At 57.1% G+C, this 18,799-nt stretch overlaps 8 protein-coding genes across 8 annotated transcripts; 6 read left to right on the plus strand and 2 right to left on the minus strand.

Moving 5' to 3' along the window:
* Window positions 1-1,535: 1,535 nt before the first annotated feature.
* PG986_011538 (tyrosinase) lies at window positions 1,536-2,202 on the plus strand (the record flags this gene model as incomplete). The annotated part of the gene is made up of 2 exons (XM_066847760.1): window positions 1,536-1,849; window positions 1,875-2,202. 2 exons carry the CDS (start codon window positions 1,536-1,538, stop codon window positions 2,200-2,202), a joined length of 642 nt encoding a protein of 213 aa, XP_066694456.1.
* A 1,026-nt stretch (window positions 2,203-3,228) lies between these two features.
* PG986_011539 (uncharacterized protein) lies at window positions 3,229-4,104 on the plus strand (the record flags this gene model as incomplete). The annotated part of the gene is made up of 1 exon (XM_066847761.1): window positions 3,229-4,104. One exon carries the CDS (start codon window positions 3,229-3,231, stop codon window positions 4,102-4,104), a length of 876 nt encoding a protein of 291 aa, XP_066694457.1.
* A 978-nt stretch (window positions 4,105-5,082) lies between these two features.
* PG986_011540 (uncharacterized protein) lies at window positions 5,083-6,001 on the plus strand (the record flags this gene model as incomplete). The annotated part of the gene is made up of 2 exons (XM_066847762.1): window positions 5,083-5,661; window positions 5,705-6,001. The coding sequence occupies 2 exons, from the start codon at window positions 5,083-5,085 to the stop codon at window positions 5,999-6,001; spliced, it is 876 nt and encodes a 291-aa protein (XP_066694458.1).
* An 89-nt stretch (window positions 6,002-6,090) lies between these two features.
* PG986_011541 (uncharacterized protein) lies at window positions 6,091-6,663 on the plus strand (the record flags this gene model as incomplete). Its single annotated transcript, XM_066847763.1, has 1 exon — window positions 6,091-6,663. One exon carries the CDS (start codon window positions 6,091-6,093, stop codon window positions 6,661-6,663), a length of 573 nt encoding a protein of 190 aa, XP_066694459.1.
* Window positions 6,664-9,834: 3,171 nt separating this feature from the next.
* PG986_011542 (fungalysin metallopeptidase) lies at window positions 9,835-12,081 on the plus strand (the record flags this gene model as incomplete). The annotated part of the gene is made up of 7 exons (XM_066847764.1): window positions 9,835-10,188; window positions 10,241-10,395; window positions 10,424-10,645; window positions 10,704-11,254; window positions 11,331-11,499; window positions 11,574-11,819; window positions 11,922-12,081. The coding sequence occupies 7 exons, from the start codon at window positions 9,835-9,837 to the stop codon at window positions 12,079-12,081; spliced, it is 1,857 nt and encodes a 618-aa protein (XP_066694460.1).
* Window positions 12,082-12,423: 342 nt separating this feature from the next.
* On the minus strand, window positions 12,424-14,265 carry PG986_011543 (FAD-binding oxidoreductase; the record flags this gene model as incomplete). The annotated part of the gene is made up of 6 exons (XM_066847765.1): window positions 12,424-12,907; window positions 13,007-13,346; window positions 13,429-13,519; window positions 13,586-13,655; window positions 13,773-14,042; window positions 14,111-14,265. The coding sequence occupies 6 exons, from the start codon at window positions 14,263-14,265 to the stop codon at window positions 12,424-12,426; spliced, it is 1,410 nt and encodes a 469-aa protein (XP_066694461.1).
* A 909-nt stretch (window positions 14,266-15,174) lies between these two features.
* Window positions 15,175-16,379, minus strand: PG986_011544 (uncharacterized protein; the record flags this gene model as incomplete). Its single annotated transcript, XM_066847766.1, has 4 exons — window positions 15,175-15,564; window positions 15,644-15,868; window positions 15,939-16,113; window positions 16,216-16,379. 4 exons carry the CDS (start codon window positions 16,377-16,379, stop codon window positions 15,175-15,177), a joined length of 954 nt encoding a protein of 317 aa, XP_066694462.1.
* A 789-nt stretch (window positions 16,380-17,168) lies between these two features.
* On the plus strand, window positions 17,169-18,208 carry PG986_011545 (uncharacterized protein; the record flags this gene model as incomplete). Its single annotated transcript, XM_066847767.1, has 3 exons — window positions 17,169-17,255; window positions 17,296-17,445; window positions 17,510-18,208. The coding sequence occupies 3 exons, from the start codon at window positions 17,169-17,171 to the stop codon at window positions 18,206-18,208; spliced, it is 936 nt and encodes a 311-aa protein (XP_066694463.1).
* Window positions 18,209-18,799: the final 591 nt, after the last annotated feature.

Here is an 18,799-nt window from a genome sequence, read left to right on the forward strand (position 1 = left end):
CCTTTCCTAGTCGTGTTATCGCTGCTTGAATAGCGCTGGGTAATCACACCATTCCCGGTTGGAGAGTCGGCAGGTCCGTTGTTGAGCTCCTGTCTTCTCCCGTGACTGTGAGACTCCAAGTTCATCTTGATATCGCCGGTAGCTCCATTTTAACCATTGCGTTGTTTTTCGTTTGCTTGGATGTATTCACGGTTGCCACGCACACCCTTGGGGCAATACATGCTGCTAGATGGGTGGTTACCTGGCGCGTATGTGTAGGTAAGCACTGGGGGTAGTATGTCATATCATGGTCGCCACGATAGAGAACTTGCACCATTTAGAAGAAACTAGTGAAGCTGGCAGGTCAACAGAGCTGGAAGTCGATATTCCCAGGGTATCTATTTGCCAACAGCAGGAAGCCCTCACGCTTCCACATATGAACACTATAAGTCACAGGACAGGGGTTGGGCCATGTATCACAAATAATTGAGCTGATGAGAAGGTTCCTACGTACTTCGTCTGATAGTCTGCAAATTTCATCCTGTTGTGATCAGGTAGGGCGAAAGGGTATTGGATAGTACGTCAACTCTCTGGGGGTCATCGTGAGAATGCGACTAGTCCCCTGTGAATTTAGTATGCCATGAGCCGCTCAATGGGCTATGGGCCTCACTTCCTTACAGAATACATACTCGATGGCCAGCGTGGGAGTCTTGGGGGAATTTAATCAGAAAGCACCATAGAAGCACCACAGACAGCATGTAACTTTGCAAAGATCATGTATACAAAGGCTTCCGAAACCAATCATACACGACAAGTGAGTATTCACTGTAAAGCATCCAGGTCTGATTGGTCGCTTTAAAGCAGATTCCATCTCAAGCCACCCTCCTGGCAGCACACATGCAGGCTTATGCAGGGTACGGTTTCACCGAAATGGCTATACTCAAGGGGTGCTCGCAACGACCTAAGAGACTATCCACACCTGCGTCGCCAAGATTCGTATTTCTTTATAGCCTTTCTGATAGGCGCGGTTGAGTGCTTATGTGAGCCACTCAACTGATTGATCTTAGAGGGGGTTGTGATGGACCTCTACTCCCTCCGTATTTAGACCTCGTCGAGGCCTCGTTACATGTACGTCGAGAGTTTGCCGCCGCAGTTAAGTAGAAAGAAGGCTGAAACCTACGAAACGTTACGATGAGACTTTTGGCGGCCCTTAGTACGTCGTGGCTTGCAGCGTCTGCAACAGCCATTCGTCAAGATGTCCTGGGCATGCTTCATAACAAAGCCATGGCCAACTTAGAGCAGAAAGAGGCCACCAACCCGCCCTCGCCCGGAGGAGGACAGTGCTCCCTTGAAAACGCCGCGAGACGCAGGGACTGGGACGCAGCCGGTACATTATTGTGTTACCTTCAAAGCAGTGGCGTGTCAAGGATGATGGTCCATATGCAAAGTGAAAAGAGGAAGGCGGATCAGAAGAGACACCAGGAAACATACGGTGCTGATGCGAGTAGTACTGGAACTGGTTCAAGTACCAAGACGACCCCACCCAGAACCCCCTCATGGACGGCTCCGACACCTCCATGGGCGGCAACGGGGCCTACGTCGCGCACAACGGCACCCTCGCCACAGGGCTCGTCTACTTGCCCTCGGGGCCCGGCGGCGGGTGCATCGAGCGAGGCCCCTTCGCCAACCTGACCGTGAACCTAGGTCCTATCAACCCGGCGATGCGCGGCATGCCGGCCGGGGTGCCCGACACCAACGCCTACAACCCGCGGTACCTGCGGCGCGACCTGAACGCGCACGCCTCGGCGCCGTGGCACGCGTATGAAACCCTCCTGAACGTGACCACGGGCCCCGTCGCGTCGAGCAATGTGTTGTTGTTCCAGACGGAACTGCAGGGCCGCCCACCAGACGGCTTCCTGGGCCTGCACTCGGGCGGGCACCACACCATCGGGGGGCGACAACTCGGACAACTTCTCGTCGGCCGTGGAACCGCTCTTCTGGTTCCACCACGCCATGGTCGACTACGTCTACTGGCTGTGGCAGGCGCTGCACCCGGACATGGCGCGCGACGTCATGGGGACGCGCCTGGCCCGGGACGAGTCGATGGGGAATACAGAGCGGGCCGATGTGTTGGAGATGGGGGCTACTGGGCAAGACAGGATGGTGGACGAGTTGTGGGATACGATGGGCGGGTCGCCGGCTTGCTACGTGTACGAGTACTAACTAAGTTAATCCCTTCTCTCCTTGCCGAAGCCACTATTTGCCCTACTAGTGTAGGGGCTGTGGTTTCAAGCCACAGAGTAGATGGCGTATAAGCCCATCAATTTCGACCACGAGAGAGTGCCATCTCGATCAGCGTCAAGTGCACTATACAAAGCGCGGCTCTCGGTTCTCAGGTCGTCGATACTTGGTTGTTTTCCCTGCCGTTCCGTGAACTTGTAAACTCACACCAACACTTGGCATCGTTCCTTGGGCTCGCGAGACAACGTTACTCAATCTGAAACCGATGACTATCCTCCAATAAAGGCAAATGATCATCTACATAGGGTCATGCACGAGGTAACGTTGAAACGGGTGGCTGCAAGATCCGATGACGCATGCCAACCTGATAGCGAATACTTGGCAGGCACTTGTAAAGAAGCTTTTGGCGAGGTATGCATAATCGGGGGAGTACGTCTATTTCGGCCCTGGGGGTTGTCTGTTTTGGAGTGAGTACACCCCAAAGAAGATGGTGTATTCGCACGTTTTGATTAGCTGGATGTGCAGTCGCCCTACCCCTTATTCGTCGACACCTGCATGGGCTGTGGCCAATGAGATATACCCACCTCCATCCCCTCCAGTTCGACCCAACTTCCTATATAGGCAGTACTGACCCCAAGACCCTTATCGGCTGCTGCGCTCACCGGGGTTCAGTTCAAAGTCCGAGAACATCATGATGACGGACGGGTCTGGTCATTCTGCAACAAAAGCTTCATGTGAGAAAAACAGCAACCGAGCCCAAGATTACACCAAACGATCAGAAGGCAAAATCACGCACACCCATCTTCACGTCGGAAGTTCTTGCTATGCAAGATGCACAGGAAAGGGCACGTAGTATCCGATGGTAAGGGGGCATATAGATCAGATATATAAGCGCAGCAAACTGTCTTACTCTGGACCGAATGGAAATAGATTAACTCTGCCACCCAAAGATAAAGTAACCCGGGTTACCTGTGCACCTCCAAGTCCAAGTTTGAACTTCGCTCCGAAATGTCTGCTTTACTCAGATGCGTTCAGCTAAGCCTGCCCCTGGCGGCTCTGGCTCTGCCCACTAAGGAGGAGACCCCGGCGGTGACTGCCATCCATCCCATCGGGCCACCCCTGGACGAGTTCAGACCCTACTGGGCCAACTCTAATGTGACCGTCCCCGAGGTCGCGACCATCTCGCAACAGGGCCTGCTGCACCAACCGTCCACCGAACAGCCTCCCTCCTCTGCCGCCTCCAAGAGGTGGGTCAACGGCGGCGTCGACGACCGCGTCCAGTACAACGACCAGAGCTACCCCTACTCCGCCATGGGCAAGCTCGGCTTCCCGGGAGGGTACTGCTCCGGCTCCCTCATCGGCCCGCGCCACGTCGCGGCGGCGCGGCACTGCTACGTCGCGAACCAGCCGTACGTGTTCCAGCCCGACTACAACGGCGGCGACGTGTTCCCCAGCTCGTCGGTGTCGACGATCCTGCTCTCGAACCGCGACGGCGACGGCGACGGCGGCGACTGCTTCTCGCAGGACGACTGGGCCGTCTTCGTGCTGAGCGAGCGGCTGGGGGACGCGCGCGGGTACCTGGGCGCGCGCGCCATTGAGGGGTCGGACCAGGGCCAACCCAAGTTTACGAACTTTGGGTACCCGGGCGACCTCAGCGGGGGGAACCGGCCGTACCGCCAGACCGGGGTCACGGCCTCGCGCGTCGGGGGCTGCGACCGGGGCGGGAACCCGGGGCCGGCGCACACGGACCTTGACTGCTCGGGCGGGCAGTCCGGCAGCTCGCTGTTCCTCTCGGCGGCGGAGGGGGCGTACTCGTACGGCGTGCTTAGTACGGCGTATGTGAGTGGCGATGTGGTGGTGGATTCGGTGTTTGCGGGGGCGTGACTTGGGTGAATGCGGTGGCGTATGCTCGCAGCACTTGGGCTTAGGGTTGGGACTCGGGGTGTCTCGTTTGGTGCGCGGGCGCGACATTTTGCTTCGTGGCCCAGCTTTTCTATTTTCTTCTTCTACTTTCTTTTTTTTCCCCTCTCACACGGGTCGAACCTCCTAGGTGATGAGACTATTCTTGTTGTCAGGTTCTTCTGCTTTTCGACGCAGACCAGCGCAGGCCAGCAGAAGCAAGTGACTCAAAACCGAGCAAACCCAACACACATCGACTCAAAGAGAAGGTAGGTATTCTTAAATTCACCTAGCTCCATGTGATTTCTGGGCACTGGAGGGATTGACCATTCTATACCCAGACCATTCTATAGATTAGTTCCAGCTGTTTAAGTACTCTAACATGAGCCTATTGCTTCTGGTGGCGTGCCAGTACGAGTCGTAAAGGTTTCTATTTTCCTTTCTTTAAAGAGCGACTTGAACTCTGCAGTAGCTAGGATAAAGACCTGCCCACAACTGAGGTCGTCTCCCCCGTCAACTCCATCGCTTTACTCGTTTCGGTGGCCGTCATAGCAAGCCCGAGCTCAGCGCACGGCGCGGCTCATCACGCCGTTCCCGAGCTGGGAGATACGGACCCGGGATGTTTTAATGCGTCCGGGCGGGGGTCCGAGTGGCGCTTCAGCCACCACCAAGTTCCGTCAGTGGCTGGCAGGGTGACGTGGCGCACCCGGCGGGGATGTTAATTTCAAGTTTGGTATTAGTGAGACTCCGTAGTTGCTGCCTAGCAGAATGAAAAAGGGTCGATACGGATAAGTTGCCCATGAATAAAACGAACCCAAGACTGAGGCGTCACGCCTACCAACTTCATTCTCGAGACCCCCCAAGAATGTTTCGATTTCGAGGACCCTTCCGGTTTCTCTGTTCCATCCTTCCATCATCTTTTCCCTGCCTTTGGCCTTGAAGGTGGTAGTGTCATCGACGAGCATGGTGCATCAATCGGCCACACTTCCTTTGGAGCTGCTGCATGCGGTGGCGTCGCTGCTTCTGCGGCCAGACCAAGCTGCGCTAGCTCGGACATGCAAATCGCTCAATGTCCTTCTCACCCCCATCGTATGGGGCGACGTCGAGCTGCACTTCCGCGGAACCCACGAGGGAGTCAACCTTGATGCGAAACTGGGAAATGAAGATGACGATGATGACGAGGAGCCTAGCCCTGAAGAAAGAGCTGCATATCCCTTTTGGGACATCGTCAAGGAGCCCCCGCTGCGGAAATACTCGCAGGTAGAGTTCGATGGGACAAACCAAGCGGGTGTGGACCTTGATCACCACGTCCACATCAATGATGACGAGTTGGGGACAGTGGGAAGGGCCTCCGACATGGGCAACAGGAGAAACCTTCAGTTTGCCAAGGAGGAGAAGTTTGCTCGCGTGTGTTTCATCACGCCTGCTCCGAGGTGGACCGAGCTGGCGCAGCATGTGCGATCGCTCTGTATGTCCATTGGCATGGACGACGGAGTCATCAAGGTGCTTTCGGATCTTCGCAACCTTCGCTCGCTGGAGCTCGTGGGTCTTCCAATACCCGAAGAGAAGCCCTGCCCGAGTACAGCCCCCCGAGATGCAAATGCCAGGCCTGAAGAATCTCAAGCTGCGTGGGTTTTTCCCAGTTGCGTTCCTGAAAGCAATCTTCACCAACGCGGAAACCATCACGCATCTGAACCTCGGCCTTTTGGCCACCAAGTTCGACGATGAAAAGAACTCGCGTGGCATCTTAGCTGGCCGGTTTGGCGGAGCGCAGCACGATGGGGATGACGATGAAGATAGAGAAGAAGAAGAAAAAGACGACGACGACGAAGACGACGATCCCCAGCCCCTGGGCATTCCACAACCCCATTTGGCTCTCTGATGACTTAGCACGAGGATTCACCTCCTTGACGCATCTCCACCTTGTCAAGCCATACAGTGGATATAGCTCCCTCGACTACGGCAGCCTGGATGAACCCCCTTGCGCTACGAAAAGCGCGTCTATGGCGAGTGGGCTCGGCTTCTGGGAGCGGCGTCCACGACCTTGAAGGAGGCCGTCCTGGAGCACCGCCTGTTTATCGACGACGGGAGTGTGATGGACCGGAGTCCCGGGCCCGAAAGGAAACAGAGCGGGGCGGCGGACTCGGGCGACACCCTGTTCTGCCAATCGGTGCTGCGGCACCTTCTCCAGCAGGGGGCGGCAAGGGGTTCGGCGCGCTCCGACGTCTGGCTCTTCGGGGCATACGGATCGACGGCATATCCACCACCGGCGACGAGGAGGTGGAGGGTGCGGTACTACCCGGGATCGGCGGCGGGGCACTGGACAATGGCGCCCTGCTTCGACGCACATACCCTGACTGCGATATCGAGCTTGTGCAAAACGATGTTTACGGCATCTACCCGTATGATGGCGAAACCTACGATTGCTGGGACGAGAGGCGCAAGGAACCCCGGCAAGATGAGGGGGATGGGCTTTTAGAGGACGCGGACTATTACCTGGACTACATCCGGAGGTATGGCCCTCAGTGGAGGATTTCGGATTAGTTGAGAAACGAGTATACAGTACCGTAGGCATCATTGGTGGCGTATGGTAGCCTATCGGTGATTTTCCATTCCTCTTCGACGTCAGATCAGGCGAGACGACTAGGGGCTTGGTTGATTGGCAGTGGCATTCGCTTCTCCATTGTCCCTTTTTAACTAGGTTTCACTTCTGCGCATCTCCCGTTCCCGATGTACAAATGGCCCGATCAAAGTAGGACTCGACTCGGGTTTTCTTCTCGTTTTCTTATCGGAAGTATTCATAACAGCTGTATACGCATCTCAGATCACCACGGGCCACTACGGCGTGGAATGTGGCCCAGCAGGTTTTGATTTGCTCATAGTGCCTACTACCACATGTTTAAATAGAGCATGAGCCACTTCCAAGTATGAAAGAAGCGACTTAGCAGAATTCATACCATTTTCGTCCTTTTCAACTAAGGGAAACTAATTATCTGCCGTTATGGCGTGAGGCATCTGTGTAGGTCGAGCTTCCCTATCCGTTAAGCTGTGGCGGTCTATAAATAGCCTGACAGTATGCACTGGTAGGTCGCGTCGTGCCACTTTTAGTATTGCTTATTCTGAGAGAACCGAGTCTTCTCTGTCTTGGCTGCTTGAATGGCACCGTCCAGTGCTACCCTGTCCCTGGCCCATGCAGATTCACTTGACATGATTCGAGGATCTCGAAGGATTCCGTTGAATATTATCGAACTACTTTTGTCATACGTACCAAAACACATGTAGCGAGCGATCTCGACTCCTGATAGAGCGGTACTACTTTGCGAAAGTGGCTCCCCAATGGGGAAGTTCCTTGGCGACGAAGGAGTCGATGGTGTGGATGGGCAGCAATCGCCGTGCATCAATCTTCAGCAATGCGAGGCTGATTCTTTATCGTCCTGCTTTTACTTCTGCCTCTTAGAGAATGGCAAGCGAGTGCAAGCGAAGGGTTCTATTGCAGCAGAAGCCATAGTAGCAGCGCACTGGCAGCTGTAAAAGCGAAATGTTCCGATTGGTCCCAGTGCCGTAGATGCAATCTACGGAGGGCATACGGGGAATGCTACGCTGATCTGACCGGCATACACGACATACTTGCACGTTGAAGACCTTCTCCAATAGGTAGGAAGTAGACCAAACGAGAAAGACTAGCAGGCACGGCGCTCGCGAAATCGGACCTTCAAACCGTGCTTCCTGTTTCTCGATCAACATGAAGCAAACGCGAGGTGCATCGGGGCTCCGTCGGCATGCCTTTTGCCCTTTTTACAGCTGCGCGCGCGCGGTGCTCAGATATGAATACGCGCAAGTGTGTCGGAGCCCGACTCTGCAGGGAAGGAGAGAGGCAGACGAGGGGAGTTTTGAGGAGAGGGCATTAAACAATGGCCTGTGCGCGGGTCGGGTCGTGCTAAGACAATGGATCTGCCGGAGAAATCAGATCAGCCATTTGCTGATGTTAGCACCTGATCTCGGGCTCCTCTGGACGATTCTGCGAATGGCCGGCCGCGATCTCATCTGCATCAAAAAAAGTGGCACGAGTGGCACGTGAAAAAAAAAAAAAAAGCATCTCTGTTTGGCCGATAACGTTGTGTCATCGGGTCGGGTGCCTGGGCCGCAAAGGGAAGGTGGGTGGAAGCCGTTGAGGGTCATGCAGAGTGCCTTCGCTAAAGAGAGAGAGGAGACGGCGCTACCACTCAGCGCCTACCTGCTGCCACTGCCTAAGCTCTAGGTAACCTCTATGTGGTTCTTTTCTTTCGGTAGCTCTCTAACCTAGTACCACAGCACCACTCCCACTCCCCCCCCACACCCAACACACCACAGCACCATGCAGTCGCTTTCTTATCTTCCATCCGCCGTTCCCTTGCGGCCGCTCCATTTCGACGAAGGGTAGTGCCATTGGTGGATAAGTAGTCATGCCTTACTGCCGCAATGCTTAACAGCTATTGAGGTGCCGTGTGGCTCATGCGGAGATGAGAGAGGCCCTTGGCATCATGCCAAGAGGCCCCGTTTGCTGATGCAGCTTGAACCGCTAGACCACGACGAGAATGTGCCATTGAGCTCACGGCCGCAGCGCACATACGCCCAGCGCCCCGTCGCCCCCAGCAATCCGCCATCAAGGAGCATACTTACGCACGGATTTCCCATCGTCTCGTCTCATGCAGAGATGTCGTCTGCGCAACGCGGGCATATCTCACATGTGCATGTCCCGGATTGGCAGGCGCCCAAATGATCCTGACAGGCATTCGCCCTGCTAGCGGGCCAGCTTAGGCGACCTTGTCTTTGCCTTCTGGGGACCGTTACACCCGCCACGGGGCTATGGTTGCGCAATCGCCGAAGTAGCACTCGACTTGTCAGTCGTCCAGGCCAAGAGACCGGTCACGGAGCTCTCTTGATTCTCTGCAGTCAGTCAGTCAGTCAGACAGACAGACCCGCCCGACAACCCTGATCTTCTGAATAGGAACGACCTGACAGGTATGGTTGACTCGCTCATCGGTGCTGTTCTTGCTGCGACAAGATCTGCCCAAGTACTCAAGCGCGAGGGCGTGTGATGGCATCTTGAGCCATGCTCGCCGCGACGGGCCTCGAGGCAGATCCGGAGGCGGCCGGATTGCCCAAGGCAGGTCCAGTAAGGTTATCTTGTGGTTCGTCGCCCTGACATGGGAAGAATTGCTTATCCCATCCCATCTCATCCCACCCCTGGCCCTGCAGGGTCTCGTCAGTCGGATGCGAAGCCTACGTACGGTCCTGCTTCCACCAAGGCGCGTGTGGAGACCGACCACCTTCCTTTTTGTCTTGGCCTCCCCCTCAAGCCGCAATCTCACCCAGCTAGAGACTCGCCTATCCGCCAGACCTCAGCACCATCCCACACTGGCTCTGCTCCGCGCCTGCCTATAGCTGCCTGCATATCACGAACTACGGTGTCTCTACTCGGCCCAGGAAGGTGCAATGGATTCACCCCTGCAAGGCTACCCGCCTATATTCGCCCGCCTATTGGTCTCAGTGAGCCTCCTTTCGGATTAGGAAGCTCATCCCGCTAGCTTACCTTGCCCGACCATCACAAGTCATCATGGCGGTCAGCTATATAAGAGCTGGGCGCATCGCGACATGATGGAGAAAGGATCCAGGTAGCTCTTCAGCCCAGTATCAAGCTCCCAGTCCTCCCTTCTCGCTTCCAGCTCCGTCAAGATGCGCTCCTCTGTCATTTTCGGCCTCCTTGGCGCCTCTCTGCACATCAACGCCCACCCCGTTGGCCACAACAGCTACAAGGCAAACCTTCGTCGTCGTGCGGTCGACCTCAATGCCTTCCGCCTGAAGTCCACTGCGGAATACATCAGCTCCAAGGAGAGTGACGATGCTGTCAAGATTGCTCGACGTGACACCTACGTCGACACTGCTACCGAGTTGGTCAAGGCCATCGCCCCTGGTGCCGAGTTCCGCCTCGTCGAGGACCACTATGTCGGCGCGAATGGTATTGCCCATGTCAACTTCAAGCAGACCGCCCATGGTCTTGACATTGACAATGCTGATGTGAACGTCAACGTGAGTTCTCTGAACTGTCACTTGAGAGTGTCTCTTCTAACAAACAACCCAGATTGCCAAGGATGGGACCGTCTTCTCCTACTCCAACAACTTCTTCACTGGCGAGGTTCCTGCCGAGGACCCCGTGACGAAGCGCGCATTCAGCGGCCCCACCGTCGCTCTGAGCGGAGCCACCAAGATCCTGGATCTCGGCATCTCTGGCGAGGCGTCTGCGGAGGCTGCCCCGGATGCCAAGGGAGACTTACACCCTCAAGGGCACTTCGGGTGCGGAGAAGGACCCTGAGGCCAAGCTGATGTACTTCGTCAAGGCTGATGGCACTCTGGCCCTCACCTGGAGAGTCGAGACTGACATCATGGACAACTGGCTGCTCAGCTACGTCGATGCTGCTACCAACGAGGAGGTCCACGGCGTCGTTGACTACGTCGCCGAGGCTACTGACGCCACCTACCTGGTCTAGTCAGTGGCCCTGACCCTGTCGCCAAACTGATGCGCTCATAGACTAACATGTGCACAGCCCCTGGGGAACCAACGACCCCACCGAGGGAAGCCGCAAAGCTCTCACGAACCCGTGGGACACCACTACCAGTCCCCTCACCTGGATTAATGACGGAACGAAGACCTACGACACCACGCGCGGCAACAACGCCATCGCCCAGGTCAACCCCAACGGTGGCTCGTCGTACCTGAACAACTATCGTCCCACGAGCAGCAGCGGCAACTTCTCCTATCCCTACGACGCCAAGATGACGCCGCCCTCAACATACAGGGATGCCGCCGTCACTCAGCTGTTCTACACGGCCAACACCTACCACGACCTGCTCTACACGCTTGGCTTCACCGAGGCTGCCGGCAACTTCCAGGTCAGCAACAACGGCAAGGGCGGTAAGGGCAGCGACTTCGCCATCCTCAACGCGCAAGATGGATCCGGCACCAACAACGCCAACTTCGCCACCCCTCCCGATGGTCAGCCCGGTCGCATGCGCATGTTCCTCTGGACCCGCTCCACTCCCCAGCGTGACGGCGCCTTCGAGGCTGGTGTCGTCATCCACGAGTACACCCACGGTCGTAAGTAGTGCTATGCCCGCCTCCCTGGCCACAGGCGATAGCCAGAAGAATGCCGTGCTGACCTAATATCTAACAGTTTCCAACCGCCTTACCGGTGGACCTGCCAACTCCAACTGCCTCAACTCCCTCGAGGCCGGTGGTATGGGTGAGGGCTGGGGTGACTTCATGGCCACTGCCATCCGCCTCAAGCCCAGCGACACTCGCAAGACCGACTACCCCATGGGTGTCTGGGTTTACAACGACCCGTAAGTATCTACACATCAACAGTGTGCGTCGTCGTTCCCATGAGACTTGTGTACTAACAGGCTTTCTTCTACAGTGCTGGTATCCGCTCCGTGCTGTACTCGACCAGCCTGACTGTCAACCCCAACACGTACACGACCCTGAACACGCTGAACGAGGTCCATGACATTGGCGAGACCTGGGCCACGATGCTCTACGAAGTCATGTGGAACCTGATCGACATCTACGGCAAGAACGACGGCCCCAAGCCCGAGTTCAAGAACGGCGTCCCGACCGACGGCAAGTACCTGACCATGAAGCTGGTCGTCGATGCTATGGCTCTGTACGTGTTTCCCTCCCCCATTATACTCAGCCCCTAATTTCCTCCACCCAACATCTGCTAACATTTCCTTCTAGTCAACCTTGCAACCCCAACTTCGTACAGGCCCGCGACGCCATCCTTGACGCCGACGGTGGCCCTCACGGGCGGTGCCAACGCCTGCCCGATCTGGACCGCGTTCGCCAAGCGTGGCCTCGGCCAGGGTGCCAAGTATGCTTCATCCAAGCGCACGGGCAGCACGGCCATCCCCTCCGGTGTCTGCTAAACGCAGCGGTCGAGCATTATGATAGGTCTGGGAGCGTTGGACGGCGCATGGGCTTGGTAATATATCTGGACAATATGGCGTTAGAGTTTTGTTTTTGTCTGTTTCCATCAGACCATAGCGAATTTCGCATTTCATGTCGAGACGATAGAAACGCGTAAGATGGATGGACTTAGTGCTTAATGCATGGGATGAGGGGCTTGGGGTTGGTGGTTTGATATCTGGATTAATTGCTTAAGCTTCACACAAATACTACTGGCTCTTCCCATTATCATCATGTCGCATTTCCTCTGACTTGTGTTCGGCTGTACTGCAGCCGCCTCCCTTCATCTCTCCCTATTACGTTCAGGGAAATTTGAACGCACCAGCCAGCAGCCTGTCAAACACGCTGTGCGGGTCGTAGTGCTCCCGCACCTCCCGCATCCGCCGCACGTTGTCCTCGCCATAGCTGGCAATGACGTCCTGTCCCCCGTTGGCGTCGTTCACGAAGAGGTACCGCAAGTGGCTGCCCTCTTCCCTGGCGGCGGCCTCGAGCTCGGCGTACAGGGCGTCGCCGGCGGCCTGTATTGTTTTGTCGTTGGCGGCATCCTGCCAGCGGAGGTCGAGGCGGAGCCAGGATTGGGGGACGGGTTCCAGACCTAGCGCATTGCCGGGGGCGCGCTGCTTTCCGGCTTCTACTAGGCTGGGGGAGATGGGCTGCCAGGTGAGGGTGCAGGTTCCGGCGGGGGCGGATTGGATGGTCTCCAGGTGCGGGGAGGCGAGCAGGGCGGCTTTGAGGGCGGTGAGGAGGGACTTGGTGGGGGTGACGGTTAGGGCGTGGGAACGGGTGCTGGGAGTATAGTCAGTCAGGGGTTAAGTTCATCTTGCAGGGACTGGCTGACGATAATAAGGGACAGAGAACGACTCGGTTTCAGGGGTAAAGACTCACCGCGGGATAGGCGGAGAGGGAGGAAGCTCGCTCATGAGTTCCGTCAGCGCCTTGATGCCCGTCGTGTCCAGGATGGTAGACTCCTCGAACCTGTCGAATATGGACAGCGCGGACGGCGTCTTCTGGTCCTCAACGGGTTCGAGGTACACCAGCGTCAGGGTGGTGGTCTCGTTGGTAGCGCCGATGTCGGTATGGACCGACGCCAGCTCATCCGGGGAGTCGGAGGTCTCGTACTCGAGCATAGCGTCGAGGACGTCGTCGAGGCAGGCCCAGGCGATGACGCGCGTGCCGCCCCAGATTTGGGGCCGGAGGGGGTAGGTCTTGAGGGTGAAGGAGGTGACTATGCCTGCATTCGTTTCATCTTGTCAGCGCCTGCAGGAAGTTAGGCGACTCCGGCGCCTTGTGAGGCGGGGTTACCATACCAAAGTGGTTGCTGCCCCCCTTTAAAGCCCAGAAGAGGTCGCGGTGGGAGTACTCGTTGGCGTTGACGGTGGAGCCGTCGGCGAGGACGACCTGGGCTCTTTGTTAGTACTGGAGTAAAATAGTGTGGTGAGGGAGGAAGGAAGAACGGGGGCGTACGTTGTAGTTGATTACGTTGTCGCAGGACAGGCCGTAGCGCTGTGATAGGTAAGACAGACCACCTTGGAGACTGTCAGTCTCTCAGAATCTCGTTGTATAATCCATTCAGGGGTGAATACTCACATCCCAATATCAACCCCCAACCCCAGCATCCAGGTCCTTGCCTCCTACGACAGTGACCCCGTACGGGTCCAGATACCCATAGACGTCCCGCCACCGGAGCCCGGCGCCTACGACCACCTTCGCGTGCTCCGCGTTGTACTCGATCTGCGCGAAGCGGGACAAGTCGATCAGGACGTCGCCGTGCACCGCGGCGGCGGCGGGGACGGGCGAGTGTCGGCCGGACCGGACGCCGAAGCTCGCGTCCTCCTCGACGAGGATGGATACGGCACCCTGCAGCTCGTATACTGCATGTGGCAGGAAAACGCAGGCGGGGGCTTGCCAGGTGGTTTCTGACCTGGTACATTCTTCAGTTCTTGGATTTCGGGAATCAGAAGGAGAGTCGGATTGCGTGTTTTGTCTTACCACGAGACTTGGACCAAAGCCTGGTAGGTATCGTGCTCAGGGGTAAACGTTGCATTGTTGGTGAACGTCTGACCCAGACGGAGACAGGCTGCGGCGGCCGGCACGATTGGCCGGCTGTTCGATGGGAAGCCGGGGTTCATTGACAATATATCCATGGCTGGAGCTGGGTAGGGTGAAGGACGGCCACGCGAGCTGGATCCTCCCTCCGTGAGGCATATCTACACTTTTGTATAGAGAGACGGCTGAGTGAAGTCCAAGATGCCGAAAGAGAACGCCAAGTCCCCGTCGAGTAATGACATGCCCCACTCTTCCCACCGTCCCGGGGTTCCAACTACCGTGATTGGCTCCTTCGTCCGACTCGGTCCAATCACGTTTCGATGCTCCGACCGTCTTGCATGCGTGCATGCAGCTTCGCAAATTACGCAAATGCAACGCCCTCCTTGGTCCCCTCGCGTTTTTGCTACCAGGGGGTTTCGTGCAAGGATACACGGCACAAAACGCGTAATCTCCTGTCCCACCGCCGCCGGGTGCATCCGGCGTTGGGTGGACATCCCGCAGCCGATGCACTCAGTATCAGCCTCGTATCTCTACAGGTTGCAACAGTATGTATATAGATAAAGTCACATGATGGATCGCGGGTGTCGAATCGATATCATCCCCGACTTGCCTTGTGAGGAGTGGTTTGCTTGTGCTTTGCCGACCTGATGCAGATCGAAAGAAAGGGGGAAATATAGAGGTATCAGCCGTGGTTAATAAACTCGTTTCCATCGGTAGTCTCATTTTTTTTCCCCAGCGGTCCTGTTGGCGGCCGATATCCCGCTTACAGCTGCCTCACCCTAGCGCCGTGAATCTTCTCGCTGCGTTTGGCTTCGGGTCTTCCCTCTCTTCGCGACCCAAGACCATGGTATAGTTACCATCGGCGTCCAACTCGCGATCCAGAAACCCGTACCTGGTGCTATTGAAACTAGAAAGGAGTCATTACTCACACCAGAACATCTACATGGTCGCATGAAGAGAGATAGAGAGAGAGAGAGAGACCTACCTCCGTTGCATATTTGTGGTGATCATATTCTTCGCGTTTCGAGCAAGCGTCTCGATCTGGTCCCATAAGCGGTGCCGCGATGCTTGGCTACCAGCCGCGCCTCGGCGTCGAGCATCGCCTCGGTCGCGTCGTCGGCGTCGTCCGCCAAGGCTAAGAGGACGACAATGTTGTCGAGGAAGCGGGCGCGGAACTCCTTGCCGAGGCTGACGATGTCGTTGTTGACCCAGTGGCGCGCCACGACGGCGCGCTGGAGCCGGTCCATCTCGTGGGAGAGCATGACGGCATCGGGCAGGGCCAGGCCGTTGGCGTACTCGAGGTTCGTCACGACTTGGCGGATACAGCTGCTGCCGGGGCGGTAGCGGCGGTAGTGGGCCAGGGAGGGCATTTGGCCGCTTAGGCGGTTTTCCCATTCCTGCGCGGGTGGGTGTTTCCCTTTTAGTAGCAGGTACTATTGTAATGTCACCTCGAGGCGAGAGGCCAGGCGGACTCACGAGCCGGTAGCTGTCCAAGGTGAACTTGGCCTCGGCGGCGGCCCGCTGTCGCTGCGACGGGGTGCAGCTCGCCGACACGGCGCGCCCGAACTCGGCGTAGGACAGGACCGCGGGGTCCGTGTAGGCGTCCGGGTCCCGCGTGTAGCCTGCGGGTTCGGGGAGCCCCAGGGTGCGGTAGACGTGGCCGATGGTCTGGCTCTGGAGCTCCTCGAGCGCTGGGGAGTTCTGACCACGGGGCGAGACGAGGATGTTAATGATTTACCTGGGTAGCCTTTATCGACGTAAATCCACTCACAAAGTTCCGGGGGTCGGAGAAGGTGTCCAGCATGTCGTCCACGATGAACAGCCAGCTCTGGAACGCGGTGAGGGCCTCGAGCCGGTCCAGGCCGGCGTACGGGTACCAGCCGCCCAGGGCGCCGTCAAGATCCGCCTTCTGGAGACTCTCCCTTAGCCCGGGGTTCTTGCAGTATCTGTGGAGAGAAACAGAACCAATGCAAGGCACAATCAGCAAACAAGTCGGGGACAATAGGCTGGGAAAACCACCAGTCCATGTGGCCGACAGCGGTTCTTACCGCGTGAGCATGTCATTCATCTTGTCGCTGACGGTGTAGCTGTGGGGGCTGATTTCGCACGGCCAGTCCTTCACCGGGCCTCGCGTCAGGAGGTTCGGGATCCGGATCGTCTGGCCCTGGAGTTGAGATAGGATCCGATAACGACGGTGATGGAGGGAGCTCATGGCCCTTGACAGCGTCGGGGAAGAATGTTTATGGTTGGGCATAATACACATCCTCCTTGACGGCCTCGTGGCGGCTCCGGGGGAAATGGCCCGGCAGCGGGCAGCGGCGGCCAGCTGGCTTCCGAGCTTTCGGCAAATCGCCATGAAAAATATGTTGGTGTGTGGCAACAAGATCGACCTATACTGGCCGTTGCCCGGTGGTAATGATGGTTGCTATACTGTTACAACCTTCTGGCCTCCTTTGCTTCCCTCGCAGGTGCCCAAGTCACGGATGCGCGGGAGAAAGGATGCGCCGAGGTTCCAGAAATGGGTTGCCCAGACCCCTGCTGTTGGCCGAGAAAGCTCCCGGTTTGCCATCCCTTGCTCCCGGCCGCGCGGGGCTGGGGACATGAACCCAGCGGGAACATGCAAGGCATCGGGCGGCCTGGACTGCAACCACGCCACAGAATCGAAGAGGAAGTAGAATGCATATGCGAGGATGCAGTATAATTGGCCAACAACATACTGCGGTGCAGCATCCAACTCGGATATGCAAGTTCTGCGCCTCAACGCCGGAAGCCCCCGCGGATGTGACGGCAGCAGATGATTCCCCCCCCTCCTCCAACCAGTTTACGTCGGCGCCTGGCTGTTTATGAATCGAGACGGGCCACAACGCAGCCACTCCACCCTCGGTCTTCGTAGTGATCCAAGTACTCGACGACCGATTTGCCCAATTGCGTTTTGTCCTCATTGTTGTATGACACAGACGCCGGCCAGCCAGCCAGCTTCGACCAGCTTCATCGGTTGAACATGCAATCGAAAGCCCGTCTCCTGACGCGACTGCCCTCCAACGGACTGTACGAAGGGTTCGTGGCGCTGCCCAGCGGTTCCCTCCTGGTCGCTCGGGCCGATGCGCCAGAGCTCTATCGGATAGAAGTGGGCGCGGGCTGGCGAGGACGAGGTCCAGCTGCTGTCCACATTCCAAGAGGCTCCCGGTATCAACGGCGTCATCAACATATGCGGCATACCCGGCCACGACGACGAGTTCATCGTCCTCGTCGGGCTCACCGACCTGCAGGCGCTCCGCGTGTCGAACTACCAGATTTGGAGGTTCTCGATGAGCGCCACCGCCGGCCCACGACGGCGCAAAGTGGAAAAGGGTGGTGGCTCTGAACGGTTCCGGCTTCTATCTCAGCATGGTCACGGTATCGGAACGCGTGCTTCTCGTGACCGACTCGGCCCGGTATCGCGTCTACAGTGTCGACCTCGTCACCGGCAGCACCGAGGTCCTCGTGGCGCACGCCTCCTTCAAAGCGGCCACTCCAGCAGACTTCTTCGGGATCAACCGCCTATCCCTGGGCGAAGGGGGACTCGTCTGGTTCACCAACAGCAGCCAGCACCTGCTGGGGCGGTTTTGCGTCGAGCCAGCAGCAGCAGAAGAAGGGGCGCCTTCGACGGCGGCGGCGGCGCGTTTGGTGGGGGACGTCGAGATAGTGGCCAAGGGGCTGCCGGCCTGCGATGGGTCCGCGGTGTTTCCGGACGGCTCGGCGGCCTTTCTGGTCACGATGCACGAGGAAAAGCTGGTGCGAGTGGACCTGGCGGGCGGCCGGGACGAGCCGATACGCGATGTCGGGCTTGCGCTGGTGAATCCTTCGGCCGTGGGGCTGATTCCTCCGGGAGCGGGAGCGGGAGCGGGAGCGGAAGACGGCGGCGGCGGGCTGCAATTATGTGTGATTTGCAATGGGGAGTTCGAGGTCGCATGGAAAGACCACGGCCCGAATGCCGGTTGGCGGGATATTGCGGACATCGTTGATCGGGTAACGGTCACAGTCACGGTTACTGAGAAGTGAGGCATAAATCGCTACTATACTGTGGCACACGCAATGAGCTACGGATAGCTAGGTTGGCCCCCTGTAACATTGCTAGCCGCGTATTGCTCAAAACGTCCCGCTAGAGAGTCCTTCGGCTCTTCGATCAAGGGTGATGATGTCATATTGTTGCTCTCATCAATGCCACAGAAAAGCCGGCGGTTTGTCAGCAAGGCAGCGCTGTTCTTTATTTTTCTCTGGCCGAGATCATGATAATGCGAGCCGGATGGCATGCAATGCAGAGACCTAGACTGAAGCGCATCCAGACAGTGTTGTCCTGCGATCCCTTATCAAGACGCTTCTTTGGGGTTTTAAAGCTCTGCTCCTCTGGAAGGCCACTGACACTGGGCATCAGGGAATCTTTTTACTTAACCGCTGTTCCTACGAGGGAAGATGAAACCCCTGTCAAGTCGAAGGACAGCTGGCTCAGTTCCTAACTCTCCAGGCTGTGCCCAGGATTATCGCTGCCTATTCTTCAATGACTCGACGAATTAAAAAGAAAAAATAAAAATAAAATAAAAAGAAAGGTCAACTTTGGATTTGGCGTCTCCCGCCAACCATTAGCTTGGCGAT

The sequence above is a fragment of the Apiospora aurea genome (genome assembly GCF_038362705.1).
Source record: "Apiospora aurea strain CBS 24483 chromosome Unknown utg000008l_segment0_segment0, whole genome shotgun sequence".
In the NCBI taxonomy this organism is placed as follows: domain Eukaryota; kingdom Fungi; phylum Ascomycota; class Sordariomycetes; order Amphisphaeriales; family Apiosporaceae; genus Apiospora; species Apiospora aurea.